The 23,890-nt window shown below is 50.5% G+C and overlaps 2 protein-coding genes across 2 annotated transcripts in view; one reads left to right on the top strand and one right to left on the bottom strand.

The window, feature by feature from the left end:
- Nucleotides 1-9,197, bottom strand: part of LOC119946799 (NXPE family member 3-like) — a 45,335-nt gene extending 36,138 nt beyond the window's left edge. Inside the window, exons 1-8 of the mRNA XM_038768250.1 lie at nucleotides 9,142-9,197; nucleotides 7,852-7,959; nucleotides 7,592-7,746; nucleotides 7,370-7,434; nucleotides 7,035-7,159; nucleotides 6,741-6,832; nucleotides 5,919-5,978; nucleotides 5,545-5,611 (exon numbers count right to left, since the gene is read on the bottom strand). Of these exons, the coding sequence (XP_038624178.1) occupies nucleotides 5,545-5,611; nucleotides 5,919-5,978; nucleotides 6,741-6,832; nucleotides 7,035-7,159; nucleotides 7,370-7,434; nucleotides 7,592-7,746; nucleotides 7,852-7,959; nucleotides 9,142-9,197 (728 nt within the window). The remainder of the gene's footprint in view (nucleotides 1-5,544; nucleotides 5,612-5,918; nucleotides 5,979-6,740; nucleotides 6,833-7,034; nucleotides 7,160-7,369; nucleotides 7,435-7,591; nucleotides 7,747-7,851; nucleotides 7,960-9,141) is intronic.
- Nucleotides 9,198-14,743: 5,546 nt separating this feature from the next.
- Nucleotides 14,744-23,836, top strand: LAMTOR4 (late endosomal/lysosomal adaptor, MAPK and MTOR activator 4). The gene is made up of 4 exons (XM_038768322.1): nucleotides 14,744-14,805; nucleotides 17,962-18,042; nucleotides 22,685-22,802; nucleotides 23,620-23,836. The coding sequence occupies exons 1-4, from the start codon at nucleotides 14,803-14,805 to the stop codon at nucleotides 23,712-23,714; spliced, it is 297 nt and encodes a 98-aa protein (XP_038624250.1). The 5' UTR covers nucleotides 14,744-14,802; the 3' UTR covers nucleotides 23,715-23,836.
- The last annotated feature ends 54 nt before the right edge of the window (nucleotides 23,837-23,890 follow it).

The raw sequence follows: 23,890 nt of genomic DNA, 5'->3' as shown, positions 1-23,890 counted from the left end.
AGCGGATAGAGCACGGGCCCCGGAGACAGAAGGACCTCGATTCTAATCCTGGCTCGGCCACTTGTCTGCTGTGTGACCTTGGACAAGTCACTTCACCTCTCTGGGCCTCAGTTACCGCATCTGTAAAACGGGGATTGAGACGTGATACGTGAGTCTGCGTCCAACCCGACGGGCTTGTATCCACTCGGGCGCTTAGAGAGAGCCCGGCGTGTTAGTAAGCGCTTAACAAATACCACAAAATGATGATTATTATTCTACCTCAATGTCACCTTTGGTCGTGTGCCACCCGTTCCTGAATATATCATTGTGGCTTCTGGAGTTGCGTGATTCCGTTGTTATTTTCCATGAATTACTACTGGAGTTTCACGGACGGTTAAAACACCTCGGGGCAGATACGTGCCCCTGCTGAATCCTGTGAGGAAGTTTCTGGAAAATGAGGAATTTCCAGAACGTAATGCCTGAGGGTGGAAGAACTCGGACCAAAGCGGATGGGCGAAGGGGAGACCAAATAGAGTACAATAAAAGAAGTTCGAGTTCTTTTTTTTCCTTCAATGATAGTTCTTAAGCGCTGATTATGAGCCGGGCACTGTACTAAGCGTTAGGGTCGATTGTCCTCTCCCAAGCGCTTAGTACAGTGCTCCGCACACAGTAAGCGCTCCATAAATACGATTAAAGGAATCATCATCATCATCAATCGTATTTATTGAGCGCTTACTATGTGCAGAGCACTGTACTAAGCGCTTGGGAAGTACAAATTGGCAACATCTAGAGACAGTCCCTACCCAACAGTGGGCTCACAGTCTAAAAGGGGGAGACAGAGAACAGAACAGCATCATCATCATCAATCGTATTTATTGAGCGCTTACTATGTGCAGAGCACCGTACTAAGCGCTTGGGAAGTACAAATTGGCAACATCTAGAGACAGTCCCTACCCAACAGTGGGCTCACAGTCTAAAAGGGGGAGACAGAGAACAGAACAGCATCATCATCATCAATCGTATTTATTGAGCGCTTACTATGTGCAGAGCACTGCACTAAGCGCTTGGGAAGTACAAATTGGCAACACATAGAGACATTGAATACACTATTATTATTATTATTATTATTATTACACGAGCTGCTCAGTCTCTGCCCCACATGGGGCTCACGGTCCTCATCCAGATTTTACAGACGAGGGAACTGAGGCCCAGAGAAGTGAAGTGACCGGCCCAAGGTCACACAGCAGACCAGTGGCGGGTCCGGGATTAGAACCCACGTCCTTCTGACTCCCGAGCCTTGCTTTTATTCATTCATTCATTCATTCAATCGTATTTGTTGAGCGCTTACTGTGTGCAGAGCACTGTAGTAAGCGCTTTGGAAGTCCAGGTTGGCGACATCCACCAGGCCTCGCTCCTTCCTATTTCCAGCAGTCCCACCGTGAGAATCAATCAATCAATCAATCGTATTTATTGAGCGCTTACTGTGTGCAGAGCACTGGACTAAGCGGCGTGGCTCGGTGGAAAGAGCCCGGGCTTGGGAGTCAGAGATCGTGGGTTCAAATCCCGGCTCCGCCGCTTGTCAGCTGGGTGGCCAAGTCACTTCACTTCTCTGGGCCTCAGTGACCTCATCTGGAAAATGGGGATTAAGATTGGGAGCCCCCCGTGGGACAACCTGATCACCCTGTAAGCTCCCAAGCGCTTAGAACAGTGCTTTGCACATAGTAAGAGCTTAATAAACGCCATCATTATTATTATATAAAATGGGGATGAAGACTGTGAGCTCCACGTGGGACAACCTGATCCCCTTGTTTCCTCCCCAGCGCTTAGAACAGTGCTTGGCACATAGTAAACGGTTAACAAATGCCATCATTATTATTATTATTACAGTGCTCTGCCCACAGTAAGCGCTCAATAAATACGATTGAATGAATACCCAATCCATCGATCGATTAATCAGTGGCGTTTATTGAGCGCTTACTGTGTGCAGAGCACTGTACTAACCACTCAGATGGGTCTGCTTTAACAGAGTTGGTAGACACATTCCCTGCCCACAGTGAGTTTACATTCTTCAGAATGAGCGTACAGTCTAGAGTTACCCAAATAGCTTCCTTGGTGGTCTTGAATAATTATAATAATATCCGCTGTCATTTATTCATTTATTCTATTTATTTTATTCTGTGAGTATGTTTGGTTTTGTTCTCTGTCTCCCCCTTTTAGACTCACTGTTGGGTAGGGACTGTCTCTAGATGTTGCCAATTTGTACTTCCCAAGCGCTTAGTACAGTGCTCTGCACATAGTAAGCGCTCAATAAATACGATTGATGATGATGATGATAATAATATTTATTAAGCGCTTACTATGTGCAAAGCACAGTTCTAAGCGCTGGGGAGGTTACAAGGTGATCAGGCTGTCCCACGGGGGGCTCACAGTTTTAATCCCCATTTTACAAATGAGGGAACTGAGGCACAGAGAGTGAAGTGACTTGCCCAAAGTCACCCAGCTGACAGTTGGCGGAGTCGATATTTGAACCCATGACCTCTGACTCCAAAGCCCAGGATCTTTCCGCTGAGCCACGCTGCTTCTCAATCAGGGGGAATCAGGGGGAGGGGGTCAAGGGGCGATGGGAGGGAGAAGGAAACCTTTAATAAGCCCCCCAATCCCTCAAATCATCATCATCATCATCAATCGTATTTATTGAGCGCTTACTGTGTGCAGAGCACTGTACTAAGCGCTTGGGAAGTACAAGTTGGCAACATATAGAGACAGTCCCTACCCAACAGTGGGCAACCTAATGACCTCGTATCTGCCCCAGCGCTTAGAACAGTGCCTGGCACCTCGTAAGCGCTTAACAAGTACCATTATTATTAATAAATACGACTGAATGAATGCGGGTCAGAGCAGAAGGATGGTTGATTGAATTCATTCATTCAATCGTATCTATTGAGCGCTTACTGTGTGCAGAGCACTGTACAGAAGCAGCGTGGCTCAGTGGAAAGAGCCCGGGCTTTGGAGTCGGAGGTCGTGGGTTCAAATCCCGGCTCCGCCAATTGTCAGCTGTGTGACTTTGGGCAAGTCACTTCACTTCTCTGTGCCTCAGTTCCCCCATCTGTAAAAATGGGGATTAAAAGTGTGAGCCCCCAGGGGACAACCTGATCACCTTATAACCTCCCCAGCGCTTAGAACAGTGCTTTGCACATAGTAAGCGCTTAATAAATGCCATCATCATTATTATTATTATTACTAAGCACTTGGGAAGTACAAGTTGGCAACATCTAGAGACGGTCCCTACCCAACAACAGGCTCACGGGCTAAAAGGGAGAGATGGACAACAAAACAAAACATGAGAGAGCGGGGTCGACTGTGAGCCCACTGTTGGGTAGGAACTGTCTCTAGATGTTGCCAACTTGGACTTCCCAAGCGCTTAGTACAGTGCTCTGCACACAGTAAGCGCTCAATAAATACGATTGATTGATTGATTGAGGATAAATGGCACTAAGCTACTGAGCGAAGCGCTGAGATAAAAACACGTTCATCAGGTTGGACATAATACCGTCCCACCCGGGATTCATTCATTCATTCAATCGTATTTATTGAGCGCTCACTGTGCAGAGCACTGTACTAAGCGCTTGGGAAGTACAAGTCGGCGACATAGAGAGACGGTCCCTACCCATCCACGGGTTCACAGTCTAGAAGAGTTGGTGACAGTGGTCCCTAGGTTAGCTCAAAAACCGAGTATAAATCCAAAACCAGCACTAAGACTGGGAATAACCGAAAATGAATCAATTTTCGATCCCATCCACGGGACCAACAAAGCAATAATAATCATAATAATAATAATAATAATTGGCATTTGTTAAGCGCTTACTATGTGCAAAGCACTGTTCTGAGCGCTGGGGAGGATACAGGGTGATCAGGTTGTCCCACGGGGGGCTCACAGTCTTAATACCCATTTTACAGATGAGGGAACTGAGGCCCAGAGAAGTTAGACTGTGAGCCCACTGTTGGGTAGGGACTGTCTCCACATGTTGCCAACCTGCACCCCCCAAGCGCCCAGCACAGTGCCCTGCACACAGCAAGCGCTCAATAAATACGATTGATTGATTGATTAAGTGATTTGCCCAAGATCACACAGCAGGCACGTGGCTCAAAGAGAAAAATCGAGGTATCAGAAATGGGATTTTTAATTTTCCTTTTCCCAGGGCACTCAACGGCATCCCACTGAAGAGCGAGAGGTGGTTTCCACTTAAGACCCCTCGGTGGTAGTTCCCACCCATTCGGTGGCCTGGGCCGTGGGAGCGGCGGAAAAATCTTCCGTCAAAATCCATCTTATCCCCATTTGCGGAGGAGAAAACTGAACCCCAGAAAGGTTAGATGACTTGCAAGTGAGAAGCAGCGTGGCCTGGTGGAAAGATCCCGGGCCTGAGAGACAGAAAGAAGGGCCTGGATTCGAACCCCGGCCCTGCCACTTGTCGGCTGCGTCACCTTGGTCGAGTCACTTCACTTCTCCGTCACCTCAAAGCAGAGTGGCTCAGTGGAAAGAGCCCGGGCTTTGGAGTCGGAGGTCGTTGGTTCCAATCCCGGCTCCGCCACTAGTCAGCTGTGTGACTTTGGGCAAGTCACTTCACTTCTCTGGGCCTCGGTGACCTCATCTGGAAAATGGGGGCTAAGACTGTGAGCCCCATGTGGGACCACCTGATCACCTTGTATCCTCCCCAGTGCTTCGAACAGTGCTTGGCACATAGTAAGCGCTTAACAAATGCCATCATTATTACTAAGTCACTTCACTTCTCTGGGCCTCAGTGACCTCATCTGTAAAACGGGGATGAAGACTGGGAGCCCCCCGTGGGACCACCTGATCACCTTGTAACCTCCCCAGCGCTTCGAACAGTGCTTGGCATTCATTCATTCAACCGTATTTATTGAGTGCTTACTGTGTGCAGAGCGCTGTACTAAGCGCTTGGGAAGTACAAGTTGGCAACATATAGAGACGGTCCCTACCCAACAGCGGGCACACAGTAAGCGCTTAATAAATGCCATCATCATTATTATTACGGGGCCTGGCGCGTGGTGAGCGTTTCTAGACTGTGAGCCCGCTGTTGGGTAGAGACCGTCTCTATGTGTTGCCGACTTGTCCTTCCCAAGCGCTTAGTACAGTGCTCTGCACACAGTAAGCGCTCAATAAATACGGCTGATTGACTGATTGATTCACACGTACCGCCCAAAGCAAAAAAGGTGTGAGGGAAGCGACTCTTCCCACCAGCCCCAGCTGCGTTCAAAAATCTGTTTTGTTGCCTGTCTCCCCCTCCTAGACCGTGAGCCCGTTGTTGGGTAGGGCCCGAGGTTGCCGCCTTGGACTTCCCAGTGCTCTGCACACAGTAAGCGCTCAATAAATACGATTGATTGATTGATTGAAATAAATACGATTGATTGATTGATTGATTGAAATAAATACGTTTGACCAAATGGACGGAAAGGGACGGGACTGGCAAGTCGGCAAGAGAAAAACAAGGGCAAATCACACCCCGGGACTTCCGAGAGAGGAAGATGATAAGAAGGCCAACAAACCACAGCGAGCGGTGAGGGCGACCAAGTAGGCCGGAGATCCGCTTCCCCCGCCCCTGCCCGGCTCGGCCTGCTCCCCGAGGTGCCGGTGCCCTCGGCCTCATCTCCGAAATCTAACCACCGTCCTTCCTGTTTCAGTTTCGACGGCCCGCGCTTCCTCCCTGCCCGACTGTGAGCCCACCGTGGGGTAGGGACCGTCTCTCGACGTTGCCAACTTGGACTTGCCAAGCGCTTGGTCCAGTGCTCTGCACACGGAAAGCGCTCAATAAATACGATTGATTGATTGATTGATTGAGATGTCAAGGCCAGCCAGGCTCCTCCGTCCCGGGCCTCCTGGCCCCCTGGGCCTGGTCCTGGCCGCCCTTGGGGCCCCTCACCTTCGACTCCGGGACCCCTGAGGCGGGACTGGCTCCTGACCATCGCTCCCTGCGGGAATTCTGGAGACGAGAGGGGGGTCTGGGAGAGGGCCGTGCTCCCTCTCGCTCACTCCGTCCTCCCTCCCGCCTTCGATTCCCTTCCTGGGTCCTCCATCCGGCCCTGGAATTCCAGCTCTAATGGAGGCCGCGCTCTTCACTTTACTAGCTGGCGCTGGACCATCCAACGCCCCTAACTTTCCATGGAGAAATCCATTAGGAATTTCTCTTCTCTGAGCCTCGCCTTCTGGAATTTGATAGCCTTAAATGTCCTGAGAGGGGGGAATTTCCTCCCCCTTCTCCTCCTCCTCCTCTGTCTTGTCCTTTCCCTCTCTCTTTCTCCTTTTCCCTCTCCCCCCTTTCTGTCTTTCCACCGTCCTCTCCTTATTCCTGCCTATTTTTCCCTCCCCTCCCCCCATCCCTGGGGGCCCCTTCCCTCAACGCCTTTGGGCGGGAAAGGAGCGCGAGGCCGGACCCCGCATCCGGTGACGTCACCGGGCTCCGCGGGGCCTGATTGGCTCGGGGACGAAACGGGAGGGGGGGGGGGGAGCGGGCGGGGCCGGGAGGGGGACACGTAAGCGTTGAGGGGCGGGGCCAAGCGTCAGGGGGAGGAGCGTCAGAAGGGAAGGGGCGGGGCACGTAAGCCTAGAGGGGCGGGGCCAGGAGGCTAAGGGGAGGAGCGTCAGCGTTGAGGGGCGGAGCCAAGCGTCAGAGGGAGGAGCGTCAGCGGGGAGGGGAGGGGCCAAGAGACGGGGGAGGAGCGTCAGAAGGGAAGGGGCGGGGCACGTAAGCGTTGAGGGGCGGGGCTAGGCGGAAGGGGGAGGAGCGTCAGAAGGGAGGGGCGGGGCACGTAAGCGTTGGGGGGCGGGGCCAGGAGGCTAAGGGGAGGAGCGTCAGCGTTGAGGGGCGGGGCCAAGCGTCAGGGGGCGGAGCGTCAGCTGGGAGGGGAGGGGCACGTAAGCGTTGGGGGTGGGGCCAAGCGACAGGGGGAGGAGAGTCAGCGGGGAAGGGCGGGGCACGTAAGCCATGAGGGGCGTGGCCAAGCGTCAGGAGGAGGGGCGTCAGGGGGAGGGGCGGGGCCAAGCGTCAGGGGGAGGAGCGTCAGCGGGGAGGGGCGGGGCGCGTAAGCGTTGGGGCGTGGCCAAGAGGCCAGGGGGAGGAGCATCAGCGGGGAGGGCGGGGCCAAGCGTCAGGGGGAGGAGCGTCTGCGGGGAGGGGAGGAGCGTCAGCGGGGAGAGGAGGGGCACGTAAGCGTTGAGGGGCGGGGCCAGGTGGCAAGGGGAGCGTAAAGCAGGGAGGGGCGGGACACGTCAGCGTTGAGGGGCGGGGCCAGGAGGCTATGGGGAGGAGCGTCCGCGTTGAGGGGCGGGGCCAAGCGTCAGGGGGAGGAGCGTCAGCGGGGAGGGGAGGGGCACGTAAGCGTTAAGGGTCGTGGCCAGGCGGTAGGGGGAGCGTAAAGCAGGAGGGCGGGGCCAGGAGGCTAAGGGGAGGAGCGTCAGCGGGGAGCGGCGGGGCCAAGAGTCGGGGGAGGAGCGTCAGCGGGGAGGGGCGGGACCAAGCGACGGGGGAGGAGCGTCAGAGGGGAGGGGAGGGGCCAAGCGACGGGGGAGGAGCGTCAGCGAGGAGGGGAGGGGCACGTAAGCGTTGAGGGGCGGGGCCAAGCGTCAGGGGGAGGAGTGTCAGCTGGGAGGGGAGGTGCACGTTAGCGTTGGGGGCGGGGCCAAGCCTCAGGGGGAGGGGCGTCAGCGGGGAGGGGAGGGGCACGTAAGCGTTGAGGGGCGGGGCCAGGCAGCTAAGGGGAGGAGCGTCAGCGGGGAGGGGCGGGGCCAAGCGTCAGGAGGAGGGGTGTCAGCAGGGAGGGGCGGGGGCACGTAAGCGTAGAGGGGCGGGGCCAAGCGGCAGGGGGAGGAGCGTCAGCGGTGAGGGGAGGGGCACGTAAGCGTTGAGGGGCGGGGCCAGGCAGCTAAGGGGAGGAGCCTCAGCGGGGAGGGGCGGGGCCAGGCAGCTAAGGGGAGGAGCGTCAGCGGGGAGGGGAGGGGCCAAGCGTAAGGGGGAGAAGCGTCAGCGGGGAGGGGCGGGGTACGTAAGCGATTAGGGGCGGGGCCAAGCGGCCCGGGGAGGAACGTCAGCGGGGAGGGGCGGGGCACGTAAGCCGTGAGGGGCGGGGCCAGGCGGCGAGGGGGAGGAGCGTCAGCGGGGAGGGGCGGGGCCAAGCGTAAGGGGAGGAGCGTCAGCGGGGAACGTAATTGTAGAGGGGCGGGGCCAGGCAGCTAAGGGGAGGAGCGTCAGCGGGGTTGCGGGGAACATAAGCGATTAGGGGCGTGGTCAAGCGGCCAGGGGGAGGAGCGTCAGCGGGGAGGGGCGGGGCACGGAAGCCATGAGGGGAGGGGCCAAGCGGCAAAGGGGAGGAGCGTCCGCGGGGAGGGGCGGGGCCCGGAAGCCGTGAGGGGCGGGGCCAACAAAATAAAATAAATAGCGAAGATCAATCAATCAATCGTATTTATTGAGCACTTGCTGTGTCCAGAGCACTTGGACTAAGCGCTTGGGAAGTCCAAGTTGGCAACATAGAGAGACGGTCCCTACCCCACAGCGGGCTCACAGGCTAGAAGGGGGAGACGGAGAACAAAACCAAACATATTAACAAAATAAAATAAATAGCTAAGATCAATCAATCAATCGTATTAATTAAGCGCTTACTGTGTGCAGAGCACTGGACTAAGCGCTTGGGAAGTACAAGTTGTCAACATCTAGAGACGGGCCCTACCCAACAGCGGGCTCACAGTCTAGAAGGGGGAGACAGAGAACAAAACCAGACATACTAACAAAATAAAATAAATAGAATAGATAGGTACAAGTAAAATAAATACATAGAGTAGTAAATAAATAAATAGAGTAATAAATAAATAAATAAATAGAGTAATACCACACCCGGCTTCCTAAAGAGTTTCCCCAACTTCACCTAAACAGCCAAATGGCTCAAGAGCCTGAACCAAGATGCCCCACCACGGGGCCAAGGAACCCAGCCTTAAAATGTGGAAAATGCATTCATTCAATCATATTTATTGAGCACTTACTGTGTGCAGAGCACTGGACTGAGTGCTTGGAAAGTACAATTGGGCAACATGTAAAAGAAAGCAGAAAGCCCCAAGCTCTAGCCGGCGGCCCGTAGCCCGCCAACCCTCCACACGCTAGCAGACAGACCTCAGATGCCACATCCGGCTTCTTAAAGAGTTTCCCCAACATCACCTAAACAGCCAGATGGCTCAAGAGCCTGAACCAAGATGCCCCACCACGGGCCGAAGGAACCCGGCCTTAAAATGTGGAAAATGTATTCATTCAATCGTATTTATTGAGCGCTTACTGTGTGCAGAGCACTGGACCGAGCGCTTGGAAAGCACAGTTGGGCGGCATGTAGAAGAAAGCAGAAAGCCTCAAACTCTAGCGGGGGGCCTGTAGCCCACCAACTCTCCACACGCTAGCAGACAGACCTCAGATCTATCAATCAATCAATCTATCAATCAATCAATCGTATTTATTGAGCGCTTACTGTGTGCAGAGCACTGGACTAAGCGCTTGGGAAGTCCAAGTTGGCGACATATAGAGACAGTCCCTACCCAACAGTGGGCTCACAGGCTAGAAGGGGGACACAGAGAACAAAACCAAACAAACTAACAAAATAAAATAAATAGAATAGATATGTACAAGTAAAATAAATAAATAGAGTAATAAATAAATAAATAGAGTAATAAATAAATAAATAAATAAATAGAGTAATACCACACCCGGCTTCCTAAAGAGTTTCCCCAACAGCACCTAAACAGCCAAATGGCTCAAGAGCCTGAGCCAAGATGCCCCACCACGGGGCGAAGGAACCCGGCCTTAAAATGTGGAAAATGTATTCATTCAATCGTATTTATTGAGCGCTTACGGTGTGCAAAGCTCTTGGGAAGTACAAGTTGGCAACATCTAGAGACGGTCCCAATTCAATGTCCCCCCACAGCCAAGGGCCTCCATTAGGAGGGAAATGTACTTGTACTTCCAACTTGTACTTCCCAAGCGCTTAGTACAGTGATCTGCACAAGTAAGCGCTCAGTAAATACGATTGATTGATTGACTGATTGAAATACACCCAGGCAGAAACATCCTCTTAGGGTTTATGAGCACTGGGCTAAAAAAAGTTTGGAGGAGGGCACGTGGCTGAAAGCGAGAGCGGCCTAGGAGGAAACGGCACCAACCTCTTCCCCTCAAAGATTCCCTTCTACCACCTTCTTCTGGGTCATTCATTCATTCAATTGTATTTATTGAGCGCTTACTGTGTGCAGAGCACTGGACTGAGCGCTTGGGAAGTCCAAGTTGGCAACACATAGAGACGGTCATTCATTCATTCATTCAATCGTATTTATTGAGCGCTTACTGTGTGCAGAGCACTGGACTGAGCGCTTGGGAAGTCCAAGTTGGCAACATAGAGAGACGGTCCCTACCCAACAGTGGGCTCACAGTCTAGAAGGGGGAGACAGAGAACAAAACAAAACGTATTAACAAAATAAAATAAATAGAATAAATATGTACAAATAAAATAGAGTAATAAATATGTACAAACATATATACATATATATAAACATATATACATATATACATGTATACATATATACAGGGTCATGGGGCGAAGCCAGTTTCTCACCAGAGGATTGGAAAACACCCATTTCCCTTGGGTTTCCGATAATAACTAGGTGGCAAGCAATGAGTTAGAGACAAGATAACCAGGTCGAGCACAATCTCTGTCCTTCCCGGGGCTCACGGTCTCAGGGGAAGAGAGAACCCCCCCTTCTAATAATAATAATAATAATGGCATTTATTAAGCACTTACTATGTGCAAAGCACTGTTCTATGCGCTGGGGGAGATACAAGGTGATCAGGTTGTCCCATGGGGGGCTCACAGTCTTCATCCCCATTTTCCAGATGAGGTCACTGTGGCCCAGATAATAATAATAATGGCATTTATTAAGCACTTACTATGTGCAAAGCACTGTTCTAAGCGCTGGGGGAGATACAAGGTGATCAGGTTGTCCTACGGGGGGCTCACAGTCTTCATCCCCATTTTACAGATGAGGGAACTGAGGCCCAGAGAAGTGAAGGGACTTGCCCAAAGTCACCCAGCTGACAATGGGCGCAGCCGGGATTTGAACCCATGACCCCGGACTCCCAAGCCCGGGCTCTTTCCACTGAGCCATGCTGCTTCTCTAATAATACCGTAATAATAACTACGGTACTTGTGGTACTTGTAGTACTTGTAGTACTTTCCACTGACTATGTGTCAAGCACTGTTCATTCATTCATTCAATCGTATTTATTGAGCGCTTACTGTGTGCAGAGCACTGTACTAAGCACTTGGGAAGTACAAGTTGGCAACATATAGAGATGGTCCCTACCCAACAGCAGGCTCGCAGTCTAGAAGGGGGAGACAGACAACAAAACAAAACAGATTAACAAAATAAAATAAATAGAATAGTAAATATGTACAAGTAAAATAGAGTAATAAATCTGTACAAACATATATACAGGTGCTGTGGGGAGGGCAAGGAGGTAAGAACCCATTCTTATTCTAGACTGTGAGCCCACTGTTGGGTAGGGACCGTCTCTATATGTTGCCAACTTGTACTTCCCAAGCGCTTAGTACAGTGTTCTGCACATAGTAAGCGCTCAATAAATACAATTGATTGATTGATTGTACTTCCCAAGCACTTAATACAGTGCTCTGCACACAGTAAGCGCTCAATAAATACGATTGAATGAATGAATGAATGAATGAATGCAGAGCAAGTACAAGTACAAGTAATCGTATTTATTGAGCGCTTACTGTGTGCAGAGCACTGTACTAAGCGCTTGAGAAGTCCAAGTTGGCAACATCTAGAGACGGTCCCTACCCAACAGCAGGCTCACAGTCTAGAGGGGGGAGACAGACGACAAAACAAGACATATTAACAAAATAAAATAAATAGAATAAATATGTACAAGTAATCGTATTTACTGAGCGCTTACTGTGAGCAGAGCACTGTACTAAGCGCTTGGGAAGTCCAAGTTGGCAACATCTAGAGACAGTCCCTACCCAACAGCGGGCTCACAGTCTATAAGGGGCAGACGACAAAACAAGACATATTATCAAAATAAAATAAACAGAATAAATATGTACAAGTAATCGTATTTACTGAGCGCTTACTGTGAGCAGAGCACTGTACTGAGCGCTTGGGAAGTCCAAGTTGGCAACATCTAGAGACGGTCCCGACCCAACAGCGGGCTCACAGTCTAGGAGGGGGAGGCAGATGACAAAACAAGACATATTAACAAAATAAAAGAAATAGAATAAATATGTACAAGTGATATGCACATCATTTAACAAAATCAATAGAATAGTAAATACGGACGAGTAAAGGGGGAGGGGAGGGTCCCCCGGGGGGTGCAGGGACTCACCCGGTCTCGCCCGCCCGGCCCCAGCCACCTGGGCGAGCTGCACTGTACTAGGCGCTTGGGAAAGTACAATCAATGCAAATAAACAGATGTTGATATAAATAAATAAAATAAGGGCTGTGGGGCGGGGACGGGGGAAGGGAAAAGGGAGACACAGAAGGGAATGGGAGACGAGGAAATGAGGGTAAGGCAGGGAAAGCTTCAAGGAGAAGATGGGCCTTCAGTAAGGCTTTGAAGGGAGGGAGAGGAATTGGCCAATTTGAGGAGGGAGGACTTTATTTTTAAAAAATTGACTTAAGGACAAGGGTCAGCAACTAAATCTTTTCCCAAGAGGTTATTATACCTGTCCACACAAAGTCTGTTTCCAATAAATAACCAAGGAGAGGGAGGAAGCAGGGCCGGATGAAGAAAACAGGAACATCGAATTAAGAGATTAACCAATTTGCCAGGCCTGTGGAAAGGCCAAGGGTTCAGGGGAAAGCGGGCTTCCTTGCCTTTAAAAGGTCACTGAGGTCAAGAGCTCCACCCGTTTTGTACAAGATCTGCTACAGGATTTAAGTGTACATACTTGTACATATCTATTCTATTAATTTTATTTTGTTAGTATGTTTGGTTTTGTTCTCTGTCTCCCTCTTTTAGACTGTGAGCCCACTGTTGGGCAGGGACTGTCTCTATATGTTGCCAATTTGTACTTCCCAAGTGCTTAATACAGTGCTCTGCACACAGTAAGCGCTCAAAAAATACCGTTGATGATGATGATGATGAAGCGTCAGGAAGTTTTTCTTAATGGATATAATCCAACTCATTCATTCATTCATTCATTTATTCATTCATTCAATCGCATTTATTGAGCGCTTACTGTGTGCAGAGCACTGTACTAAGTGCTTGGGAAGTCCAAGTTGGCAACATTTAGAGACGGTCCCTACCCAACAGTGGGCTCACAGTCTAGAAGGGGGAGACAAAATAGAATAAATATGTACAAATAAAATAAATAGAGTAATAAATCCGTACAAACATATATACATATATACAGGTGCTGTGGGGAGGGGAAGGAGGTAAGGCGGAGGGGTTGGGGAGGGGGATCGAATTCATTCATTCGATCGTATTTATTGAGCGCTTCCTTTGTGCAGAGCGCTGTACTCAGCGCCTGGGAAGTACAAACTCACACTGCCCCTCATCCAAAGCTGCGTGGTTTAATGGTTAGGGCCCGGTCTTGGGAGTCCGAAGGACCTGGGTTCTTACTGCAACCCTGTCACGTGTCTGCTGTGTGACCTTGGACAAGTCACTTCCCTGTGTTTCAGTTCCTTCCTTCCTTCCTTCCTTCCTTCAATCGTATTTATTGAGTGCTTACTGTGTGCAGAGCACTGTACTAAGCACTTGGGAAGTCCAAGTTGGCAACATCTAGAGACGGTCCCTACCCAACAGTGGGCTCACAGTCTAGAAGGGGGAGACAGAGAACAAAACAAATTAACAAAATAAAATAAATAGGATAAATATGTACAAATAAAATAGAGTACAAATAAAATAAATAAATTGGGATTAAGACTGGGCGCTCCATGGATTTTACTGGTACATATTTACTATTCTATTTACGTTGTTAATGATGTGCATATAGCTATAATTCTATTAGTTCTGACGATTTTGACACCTGTCTACCTGTTTTGTTTTGTTGTCTGTCTCCCCCTCCTAGACTGTGAGCCCGCTGTTGGGTAGGGACCGTCTCTAGATGTTGCCAGCTTGTCCTTCCCAAGCGCTTAGTACAGTGCTCTGCACACAGTAAGTGCTCAATAAATACGATGGAATGAATGAATGAAATGTATTTTACTTGTATATATTTATTCTATTTATTTTATTTTGTTAATTCGTTTTGTCGTCTGTCTCCTCCTTCTAGACTGTGAGTGGGCTGTTGGGTAGATGTTGCCAGCTTGTACTTCCCAATCAATCAATCAATCAATCGTATTTATTGAGCGCTTACTGTGTGCTTAATAAATACTGTGTTCCCAAGCGCTTAGTCCAGTGCTCTGCACACAGTAAGCGCTCAATAAATACGATTGAATGAATGAATGAAATGCCATTATTGGTTGATTGACGTCCCAGACGCTCGGCCCACAGGAGGGCCTGCCCCGCCCACCCGCCGAACCAGCCAATGGGAGGGCGGAGGCTGCGAGGAGCCAATCAGAGCGCGCTGTGGGGGCGGGTCTCACCGCCCGGCTGGGTTGAGTGATAGCGACGCGGACCAATCAGCGCACAAACAGGCGTCGGCCTGGGCGCGGAAGGGCCAATGGGAAGCGGCCGCCGGCGTGGTCCCGCCCACGCGGCCCCTGGCACGTGATCCGGGCGCGAAGCAGGAAGTCCCACGGCTGTCTCCACCGACGGGGCCGAGATGGTGAGCGTGATGCGCATGCGCAGGAGCGAGCCCCTTCCCCCCTACCTTCTGTTGGGGTTCAGGGTGGGGAGGGTCTGTGGGGGGCAAAGGGGGCAGCTTGGGAGACGCCCAGGACTCTTTGGGGGTCGCCAAGGGGACCTGGGAACCTGTAATTGGGCCTCACTATAATAATCATCATAATAATGATAACAATAAGATGGCATTTGTTAAGCGCTTCCTATGTGCCAAGCACTGTTAATAATAATAATAATAATAATGATGGCGTTTATTAAGCGCTTACTATGTGCCCAGCACTGTTCTAAGCGCTGGGGGAGATCCCAGGTCATCAGGTTGTCCCACGTGGGGCTCTTTGGGGGTCGCATGGTGGGAGGAAGAGGGGGACAGAGGGGACCTGGGAACCTGTAATTGGGCCTCACTATAATAATCATCACAATAATTATAATAATACGAATGATGGCGTTTATTAAGCGCTTACTAGGTGCCCAGCACTGTTCTAAGCGCTGGGGGAGATCCAAGGTCATCAGGTTGTCCCACGTGGGGCTCTTTGGGGGGTCTCATGGTGGGAGGTCAAAGGGGACCTGGGAACCTGTAATTGGGCCTCACTATAATAATCATCATAATAATGATAACAGTAAGATGGCATTTGCTAAGCGCTTACTATGTGCCAAGCACTGTTAATAATAATAATAATGATGGCATTTATTAAGCGCTTACTATGTGCCCAGCACTGTTCTAAGCGCTGGGGGAGATCCCAGGTCATCAGGTTGTCCCACGTGGGGCTCTTCGGGGGTCGCGTGGTGGGAGGCAGAGGGGGTCAAAGGGGACCTGGGAACCTGTAATTGGACCTCACTCTAATAATCATCACAATAATTATAATAATACGAATGATGGCATTTATTAAGCGCTTACTATGTGCCAAGCACTGTTCTAAGCGCTGGGGAAGATCCAAGGTCATCAGGTTGTCCCACGTGGGGCTCCTTGGGGGTTGCGTGGTGGGAGGCAGAGGGGGTCAAAGGGGACCTGGGAACCTGTAATTGGGCCTCATTATAATAACCATCATAATAATGATAATAATAAGAAGAATGATGGCATTTGTTAAGCACTTACTATGTGCCCAGCACTGTTCTAAGCGCCTGGGGAGATCCAAGGTCATCAGGTTGTCCCACGTGGGGCTCTTTGGGGGGTCGCATGGTGGGAGGCAGAGAGGGTCAAAGGGAACCTGGGAACCTGTAATTGGGCCTCACTATAATAATCATCATAATAATGATAACAATAATAATGATGGCATTTATTAAGCGCATACTATGTGCCCAGCACTGTTCTAAGCACTGGGAAGGAATACAAGGTGATCGGGTTGTCGCCATTATAATAATAATAATGATGATGGTATTTGTTAAGCACTTACTATGTGTCAAGCACTGTTTTAAGCTCTGGCGTAGAGACCAGGTTATCAGGTTGTCGCGGGTGGGGCTCCCAGTCTTTATCCCCATTTGACAGATGAGGGGACTGAGGCCCAATCAATCATATTTATTGAGCGCTTAGTATGTGCAGAGCACTGTACTAAGTGTTTGGGAAGTGCAAGTTGGCAACATATAGAGACAGTCCCTGCCCAACAGTGGGCTCACAGTCTAAAAGATGTGCTGACAAGCGGCGTGGCTCAGTGGAAAGAGCTCGGGTTTGGGAGTCAGAGGTCATGGGTTTATATCCTGGCCCTGCCGCTTGTCAGCTGTGTGACTTTGGGCAAGTCGCTTCTCTTCTCTGGGCCTCAGTGACCTCATCTGTAAAATGGGGATGAAGAGTGTGAGCCCCCTGTGGGACAACCCGATCACCTTATAACCTCCCCGGCACTTAGAACAGTGCTTTGCTTGGCACATAAATGCCATTAATGTAATATTATATATATATATATATAATATAGTATATATATATATATATATATATATATATATATATACACTTCTCTGGGCCTCAGTTACCGCATCTGTAAAATGGGGATTAAGACTGTGAGCCCCACCATGGGACAACCTGATCACCTTGTAACCTCCCCAGCGCTTAGTACAGTGCTTTGCACATAGTAAGCACTTAATAAATGTCATTAATGTAATATAATGTGTATATATATATATATATATATATATATATATATATATATATATACACTTCTCTGGGCCTCAGTTCCTGCATCTGTAAAATGGGGATTAAGACTGTGAGCCCCCGCATGGGACAACCAGATCACCTTGTAACCTCCCCAGCGCTTAGTACAGTGCTTTGCACATAGTAAGCGCTTAATAAATGTCATTAATGTAATATATATAGATACTTCTCTGGGCCTCAGTTACCGCATCTGTAAAATGGGGATTAAGACTGTGAGCCCCCGCATAGGACAACCTGATCACCTTGTAACCTCCCCAGTGCTTAGTACAGTGCTTTGCACATAGTAAGCGCTTAATAAATGTCATTAATGTAATATTATTTTTATATATATATATATTTATATATATACACACACACATATACAGACTTTTCTGGGCCTCAGTTACTGCATCTGTAAAATGGGGATTAAGACTGTGAGCCCCCCATGGGACAACCTGATCACCTTGTAACCTCCCCGGCGCTTAGTACAGTGCTTTGCACATAGTAAGCGCTTAATAAACGCCATCATCATTATTATTATTCTCCGTGCTTCAGTTCCCTCATCTGTAAAATGGGGATTAAGACCGCGAGCCTCACGTGGGACAGGCGGCGGGTCCAACCTGATTTCCTTGTATCCGCGCCGGCGCTCAGAACAGCGCCGGGCACATAGTGAGCGGTTGACAAGCAGCGTGGCTAGAGAAGCAGCGTGGCTCAGTGGAAAGAGCCCGGGCTTTGGAGTCAAGAGGTCATGGGTTCGAATCGTGACTCCGCCACATGACTGCTGCTGTGTGACCTTGAGCAAGTCACTTCACTTCTCTGAGCCCCCGTTACCTCATCTGTAAAATGGGGATTAAGATTGCGAGCCCAACGTGGGGCAACTTGATCACCTTGTATCCACCCCAGCGCTTAGAACAGGGCTCTGCACATAGTAAGCGCTTAACAAATGCCATGATTATTATTATTTATTATTATTATTATTTTATTATTACCATGAAAAACAGCAAATCCCTTCTCCCTGTCTAGACTTCGGCTTTGACCCAGGGCCTGGAGCGGATTCCGGACCAGCTGGGTTACTTGGTGTTGAGTGAGGGAGCCGTCCTCGCGGTGAGTCTTTGGCCAGCGCCCCCACGGCACCTAGGCGCCTGAGAAGCAGCGTGGCTCAGCGGGAAGAGCCCGGGCTTTGGACTCGGAGGTCCTGGGTTCAAATCCCGGCTCTGCCAATTGTCAGCTGGGTGACTTTGGGCAAGCCACCTCACTTCTCTGGGCCTCAATGACCTCATCTGGAAAATGGGGATGAAGAGTGGGAGCCCCCTGTGGGACAACCTGATCACCTTGTAACCTCCCCGGCGCTTAGAACAGTGCTTTGCACATAGTAAGCGCTTAATGTCACTAATGTAATATAATATATATTATGCTTAATAAATGTCATTAATGTAATATATATACTTCTCTGGCCCTCAGTAACCTCCTCTGTAAAATGGGGGTTGAGAGTGTGAGCCCACTTGGGACAGGGACTGTGTCCAACCCGATTTGCTTGTATCCACCTTGGGGCTTAGAACAGTGCTGGGCACATAGTAAGCGCTTCACAGATACCACAATTAATAATAATGATGGTATTTGTGAAGCGCTTTCTATGTGCCCAGCACTGTTCTAAGCGCTGGGGGATACAAGGTGATCAAGTTGTCCCACGCGGGGCTCACAGTCTTCATCCCCATTTTACAGATGAGGGAACTGAGGCCCACAGTAGTGAAGTGACTTGCCCGAGGTCACACAGCAGACAAGCGGTGGAGCCGGGATTAGAACCCACGACCTCGGACTCATTCCACTGAGCCACGCTGCTTCTCTCCTTATTATTACCACCTATAAATTATGTCGTAAATGATTTATTTCGACTAACGTCTGTCCGGAGGTAACACAGTTCGGAGCGAGCTGCGTGGCCGAGTGGAAAGAACCCGGGCCTTGGAGCCAGAGGACTTGGGTTCTAATCCCGAATCCCTCCCCTTGCTTGCTGCGTGACCTTGGGTGGGTCCCTTGGCTTCTCTGGGCCTCAGTTCCCTCATCTCTAAAATGGGGATTCAATCCCTGTTGGCCTTCCTACTTAAATTGCGAGCCCCGTATGGGACAGGGCCCCTGTCTGCCCTGAATATCTTGTATCTGCCCCAGCGCTCAGAACATATAGTAAGTGCTTAACAAATACTACAGTTCCTAGTATTTATAAATTCTATATTATAAATTCTCCCAGCATTTAGAACAGTGCTTGACACATAGTAAGCGCTTAATACTGTAATTATTTACGTTAATGTTGGTCTCCCCCTCTAGACTGTAAGCTTGTTTTTTTTTAATGGTAGTTATTAAACCATTCCCTCTCATCTTATGAAATCTCTCGCTCCATCCCTTCTCCCCTCCTTAACTTCCATCTTCAACCGCTCACTCTCCACTGGTTCCTTCCCCTCTGCCTTCAAACATGCCCATGTCTCTCCCATCCTAAAAAAACCCTCTCTTGACCCCACCTCACCTTCTAGTTATCGTCCCATCTCCCTCCTCCCATTCCTTTCCAAACTCCTTGAACGAGTTGTCTACACGCGCTGCCTAGAATTCCTCAACAACAACTCTCTCCTCGACCCCCTCCAGTCTGGCTTCCGTCCCCTTCATTCCACGGAAACTGCGCTCTCAAAGGTCACCAGTGACCTCCTGCTTGCCAAATCCAACGGCTCATACTCTGTCCTAATCCTCCTCGACCTCTCAGCTGCCTTTGACACTGTGGCCCACCCCCTTCTCCTCAACACGCTATCTGCCCTTGGCTTCACAGACTCCGTCCTCTCCTGGTTCTCCTCTTATCTCTCCGGTCGTTCTTTCTCAGTCTCTTTTGCAGGCTCCTCCTCCCCCTCCCATCCTCTTACGGTGGGGGTTCCCCAAGGTTCAGTGCTTGGTCCCCTTCTGTTCTCAATCTACACTCACTCCCTTGGTGACCTCATTCGCTCCCACGGCTTCAACTATCATCTCTACGCTGATGACACCCAGATCTCCATCTCTGCCCCTGCTCTCTCCCCCTCCCTCCAGGCTCGCATCTCCTCCTGCCTTCAGGACATCTCCATCTGGATGTCCGCCCGCCACCTAAAGCTCAACATGTCGAAGACTGAGCTCCTTGTCTTCCCTCCCAAACCTTGTCCTCTCCCTGACTTTCCCATCTCTGTTGACGGCACTACCATCCTTCCCGTCTCACAAGCCCGCAACCTTGGTGTCATCCTCGACTCCGCTCTCTCATTCACCCCTCACATCCAAGCCGTCACCAAAACCTGCCGGTCTCAGCTCCGCAACATTGCCAAGATCCGCCCTTTCCTCTCCATCCAAACTGCTACCCTGCTCATTCAAGCTCTCATCCTATCCCGTCTGGACTACTGCACTAGCCTTCTCTCTGATCTCCCATCCTCGTGTCTCTCTCCACTTCAATCCATACTTCATGCTGCTGCCCGGACTATCTTTGTCCAGAAACGCTCTGGACATATCACTCCCCTCCTCAAAAACCTCCAATGGCTACCGATCAATCTGCGCATCAAGCAGAAACTCCTCACCCTGGGCTTCAAGGCTGTCCATCACCTCGCCCCCTCCTACCTCACCTCCCTTCTCTCCTTCTACTGCCCAGCCCGCACCCTCCGCTCCTCTGCCACCGCTAATCTCCTCACCGTACCTCGTTCTCGCCTGTCCCGCCATCGGCCCCCGGCCCACATCATCCCCCGGGCCTGGAATGCCCTCCCTCTGCCCATCCGCCAAGCTAGCTCTCTTCCTCCCTTCAAGGCCCTGCTGAGAGCTCACCTCCTCCAGGAGGCCTTCCCAGACTGAGCCCCTTCTTTCCTCTCCCCCTCGTCCCCCTCTCCATCCTCCCGTCTTACCTCCTTCCCTTCCCCACAGCACCTGTATATATGTATATATGGTTGTACATATTTATTACTCTATCTATTTATTTATTTATTTTACTTGTACATTTCTATCCTACTTATTTTATTTTGTTGGTATGTTTGGTTCTGTTCTCTGTCTCCCCCTTTTAGACTGTGAGCCCACTGTTGGGTAGGGACTGTCTCTATGTGATGCCAATTTGTACTTCCCAAGCGCTTAGTACAGTGCTCTGCACATAGTAAGCGCTCAATAAATACGATTGATTGATTGATTGATTGATTAAGTGCTTACTATGTGCAAAGCACCATTCTAAGCGCTGGGGAGATTACAAGGTGATCAGGTTGTCCCACGGGGGGCTCACAGTCTTAATCCCCATTTTACAGATGAGGGAGCTGAGGCCCAGAGAAGTGAAGTGACTTGCCCAAAGTCACACAGCTGACAAGAGGTGGAGCTGGGATTTGAACCCATGACCTGACTCCAAAGCCCGGGCTCTTTCCACTGAGCCACACTGCTTGTTGTGGGTGGGGACCATATGTACCAACCGTGTTGGACCGGCCTCTCCCGAGCGCTCAGTCTACACAGTAAGCGCTCAGTCAGAGGTCATGGGTTCAAATCCCCGGTCTGCCACTTGTCAGCTGTGTGACTTTGGGCAAGTCACTTCTCTGTGCCTCAGTGACCTCAACTGGAAAATGGGGATTAAGACTGTGAGCCCCTCGTGGGACAACCTGATGGCCTTGTAACCTCCCCAGCGCTTAGAACGGTGCTTGGCACATAGTAAGCGCTTAATAAATGCCATCATTATTATCCTCTGTGCCTCAGTGACCTCAACTGGAAAATGGGGATTCATACTGAGCCCCCCGTGGGACAACCTGATGGCCTTGTAACCTCCCCAGCACTTAGAACGGTGCTTGGCACATAGTAAGCGCTTAATAAATGCCATCATTATTATCCTCTGTGCCCTCAACTGGAAAATGGGGATTAATACTGTGAGCCCCCCGTGGGACAACCTGATGGCCTTGTAACCTCCCCAGCGCTTAGAACAGTGCTTGGCACGTAGTAAGCGCTTAATAAATGCCATTATTATCCTCTGTGCCCTCAACTGGAAAATGGGGATGAAGACTGTGAGCCCCACGTGGGATAACTTGATCACCTTGTATCCAAGTCACCTCACTTCTCTGGGCCTCAGTGACCTCATCTGGAAAATGGGGGTGAAGAGTGTGAGCCCCCCGTGGGACAACCTGATGGCCTTGTAACCTCCCCGGCGCTTAGAACGGTGCTTGGCACATAGTAAGCGCTTAACAAATGCCATCATTATTATCCTCTGTGGCCTCAACTGGAAAATGGGGATGAAGACTGTGAGCCCCACGTGGGACAACTTGATCACCTTGTATCCAAGTCACCTCACTTCTCTGGGCCTCAGTGACCTCACCTGGAAAATGGGGGTGAAGAGTGTGAGCCCCCCGTGGGACAACCTGATGGCCTTGTAACCTCCCCGGTGCTTAGAACCGTGCTTGGCACATAGTAAGCGCTTAATAGATGCCATCATCATCAGTAAATACGATCGATTGAATAAATGCCACCGATTGAGGGCCCTGTCAACTCTGTCTTCTAGACTGTGAGCCCACTGTTGGGTAGGGACTGTCTCTAGATGTTGCCAACTTGGACTTCCCAAGCGCTTAGTACAGTGCTGTGCACACAGTGAGCGCTCGATAAATACGATTGATTGATTGATTGATTGTCGTGAGCCCCGACCCCTTCCCGGCCCCGTTAACCCTACCCGGTCTGGGCCGGGCCGGGCCCTGAACTTTCTCTGGTCCGGCCGGCATTGACTCTCACCTCCCCGCACACCCAGTCGTCTGGCGACCTGGAGAACGACGAGCAGACGGCCGGTGCCATCTCGGACCTGGTCAGCACCGCCTGTGGCTTCCGGATGCAGCGTGCCCAGGACGTGCCCTTCAAACGTCTGTCCGGTGAGTCTCCCCTCGCCGTCGTTGGGTATTATGTCCTTCCTCTCCCCCTCCTCCCCCTCTCCATCCCCCCCGCCATACCTCCTTCCCTTCCCCACAGCACCTGGATATATGTTTGTACAGATTTATTAACTCTATTTATTTTACTTGTACATATCAATCAATCAATCGTATTTATTGAGCGCTTACTGTGTGCAGAGCACTGTATTAAGCGCTTGGGAAGTCCAAGTTGGCAACATCTAGAGACGGTCCCTACCCAACAACGGGCTCACAGTCTAGCCACTAAGCCATGCTGTTTCTCAGGGTTGGTAGCCCTTTGGGAGCCCACCGAGTGACTTATGATCTCAGTCAATCAATCAATCGTATTTATTGAGCGCTTACTGTGTGCAGAGCACTGTATTAAGCGCTTGGGAAGTCCAAGTTGGCAACATCTAGAGATGGTCCCTACCCAACATCATCATCAATCGTATTTATTGAGTGCTTACTGTGTGCAGAGCACTGTACTAAGCGCTTGGGAAGTCCAAGTTGGTAACATCTAGAGACGGTCCCTACCCAACATCATCATCATCATCATCAATCGTATTTATTGAGCGCTTACTGTGTGCAGAGCACGGTACTAAGCGCTTGGGAAGTCCGAGTTGGCAACATCTAGAGACGGTCCCTACCCCACAGTGGGCTCACAGTCTCGAAGGGGGAGACAGAGAACAAAACCAAACATATTAATAAAATAAAAATAAAATAAAGAAGAGGTTGGGACCGCCCCCCTCTCCCCAAAATGCGTCAGTACCTGACCGTGTCTCTCTCCATCTTTCATTCCCAGTTGTCTTTGGGGAGCACACATTTCTGGTGACCGTATCTGGCCAGAAGGTCTTCGTGGTGAAGAGGCAGAACCATGGCCGTGACCCTATCGCCTGAACGGGCCCCCCGCGCCCTCCCCCCGGTTCCGAGGGGGTGGATTTTTCTTCGACGGGAGCGGCGGAGGAAGCCGAAGTCTCCTTTTCCCTCCTCCCGGGGAAATAAAGGCCTCGTGTGAGCCAGTGCGGCCCGCTTCCTGGACGTGCGAGGGGACCGGGGGACGGGGGAGAGGGGAG

This window comes from Tachyglossus aculeatus, chromosome Y4, assembly GCF_015852505.1.
Source record: "Tachyglossus aculeatus isolate mTacAcu1 chromosome Y4, mTacAcu1.pri, whole genome shotgun sequence".
Lineage (NCBI taxonomy): Eukaryota > Metazoa > Chordata > Mammalia > Monotremata > Tachyglossidae > Tachyglossus > Tachyglossus aculeatus.
The sequence above is the reverse complement of the archived record's forward strand: the minus strand, read 5'-3'. Positions and strand labels throughout refer to the sequence as shown.

What these genes read in the sequence shown, in the direction of transcription:
- LAMTOR4 (XM_038768322.1), top strand. An exon ending in GTGAGGGAGCCGTCCTCGCG is followed by an intron (nt 18,043 to 22,684) that starts GTGAGTCTTTGG and finishes CCGCACACCCAG; the next exon opens with TCGTCTGGCGACCTGGAGAA. An exon ending in GCCCTTCAAACGTCTGTCCG is followed by an intron (nt 22,803 to 23,619) that starts GTGAGTCTCCCC and finishes TTTCATTCCCAG; the next exon opens with TTGTCTTTGGGGAGCACACA.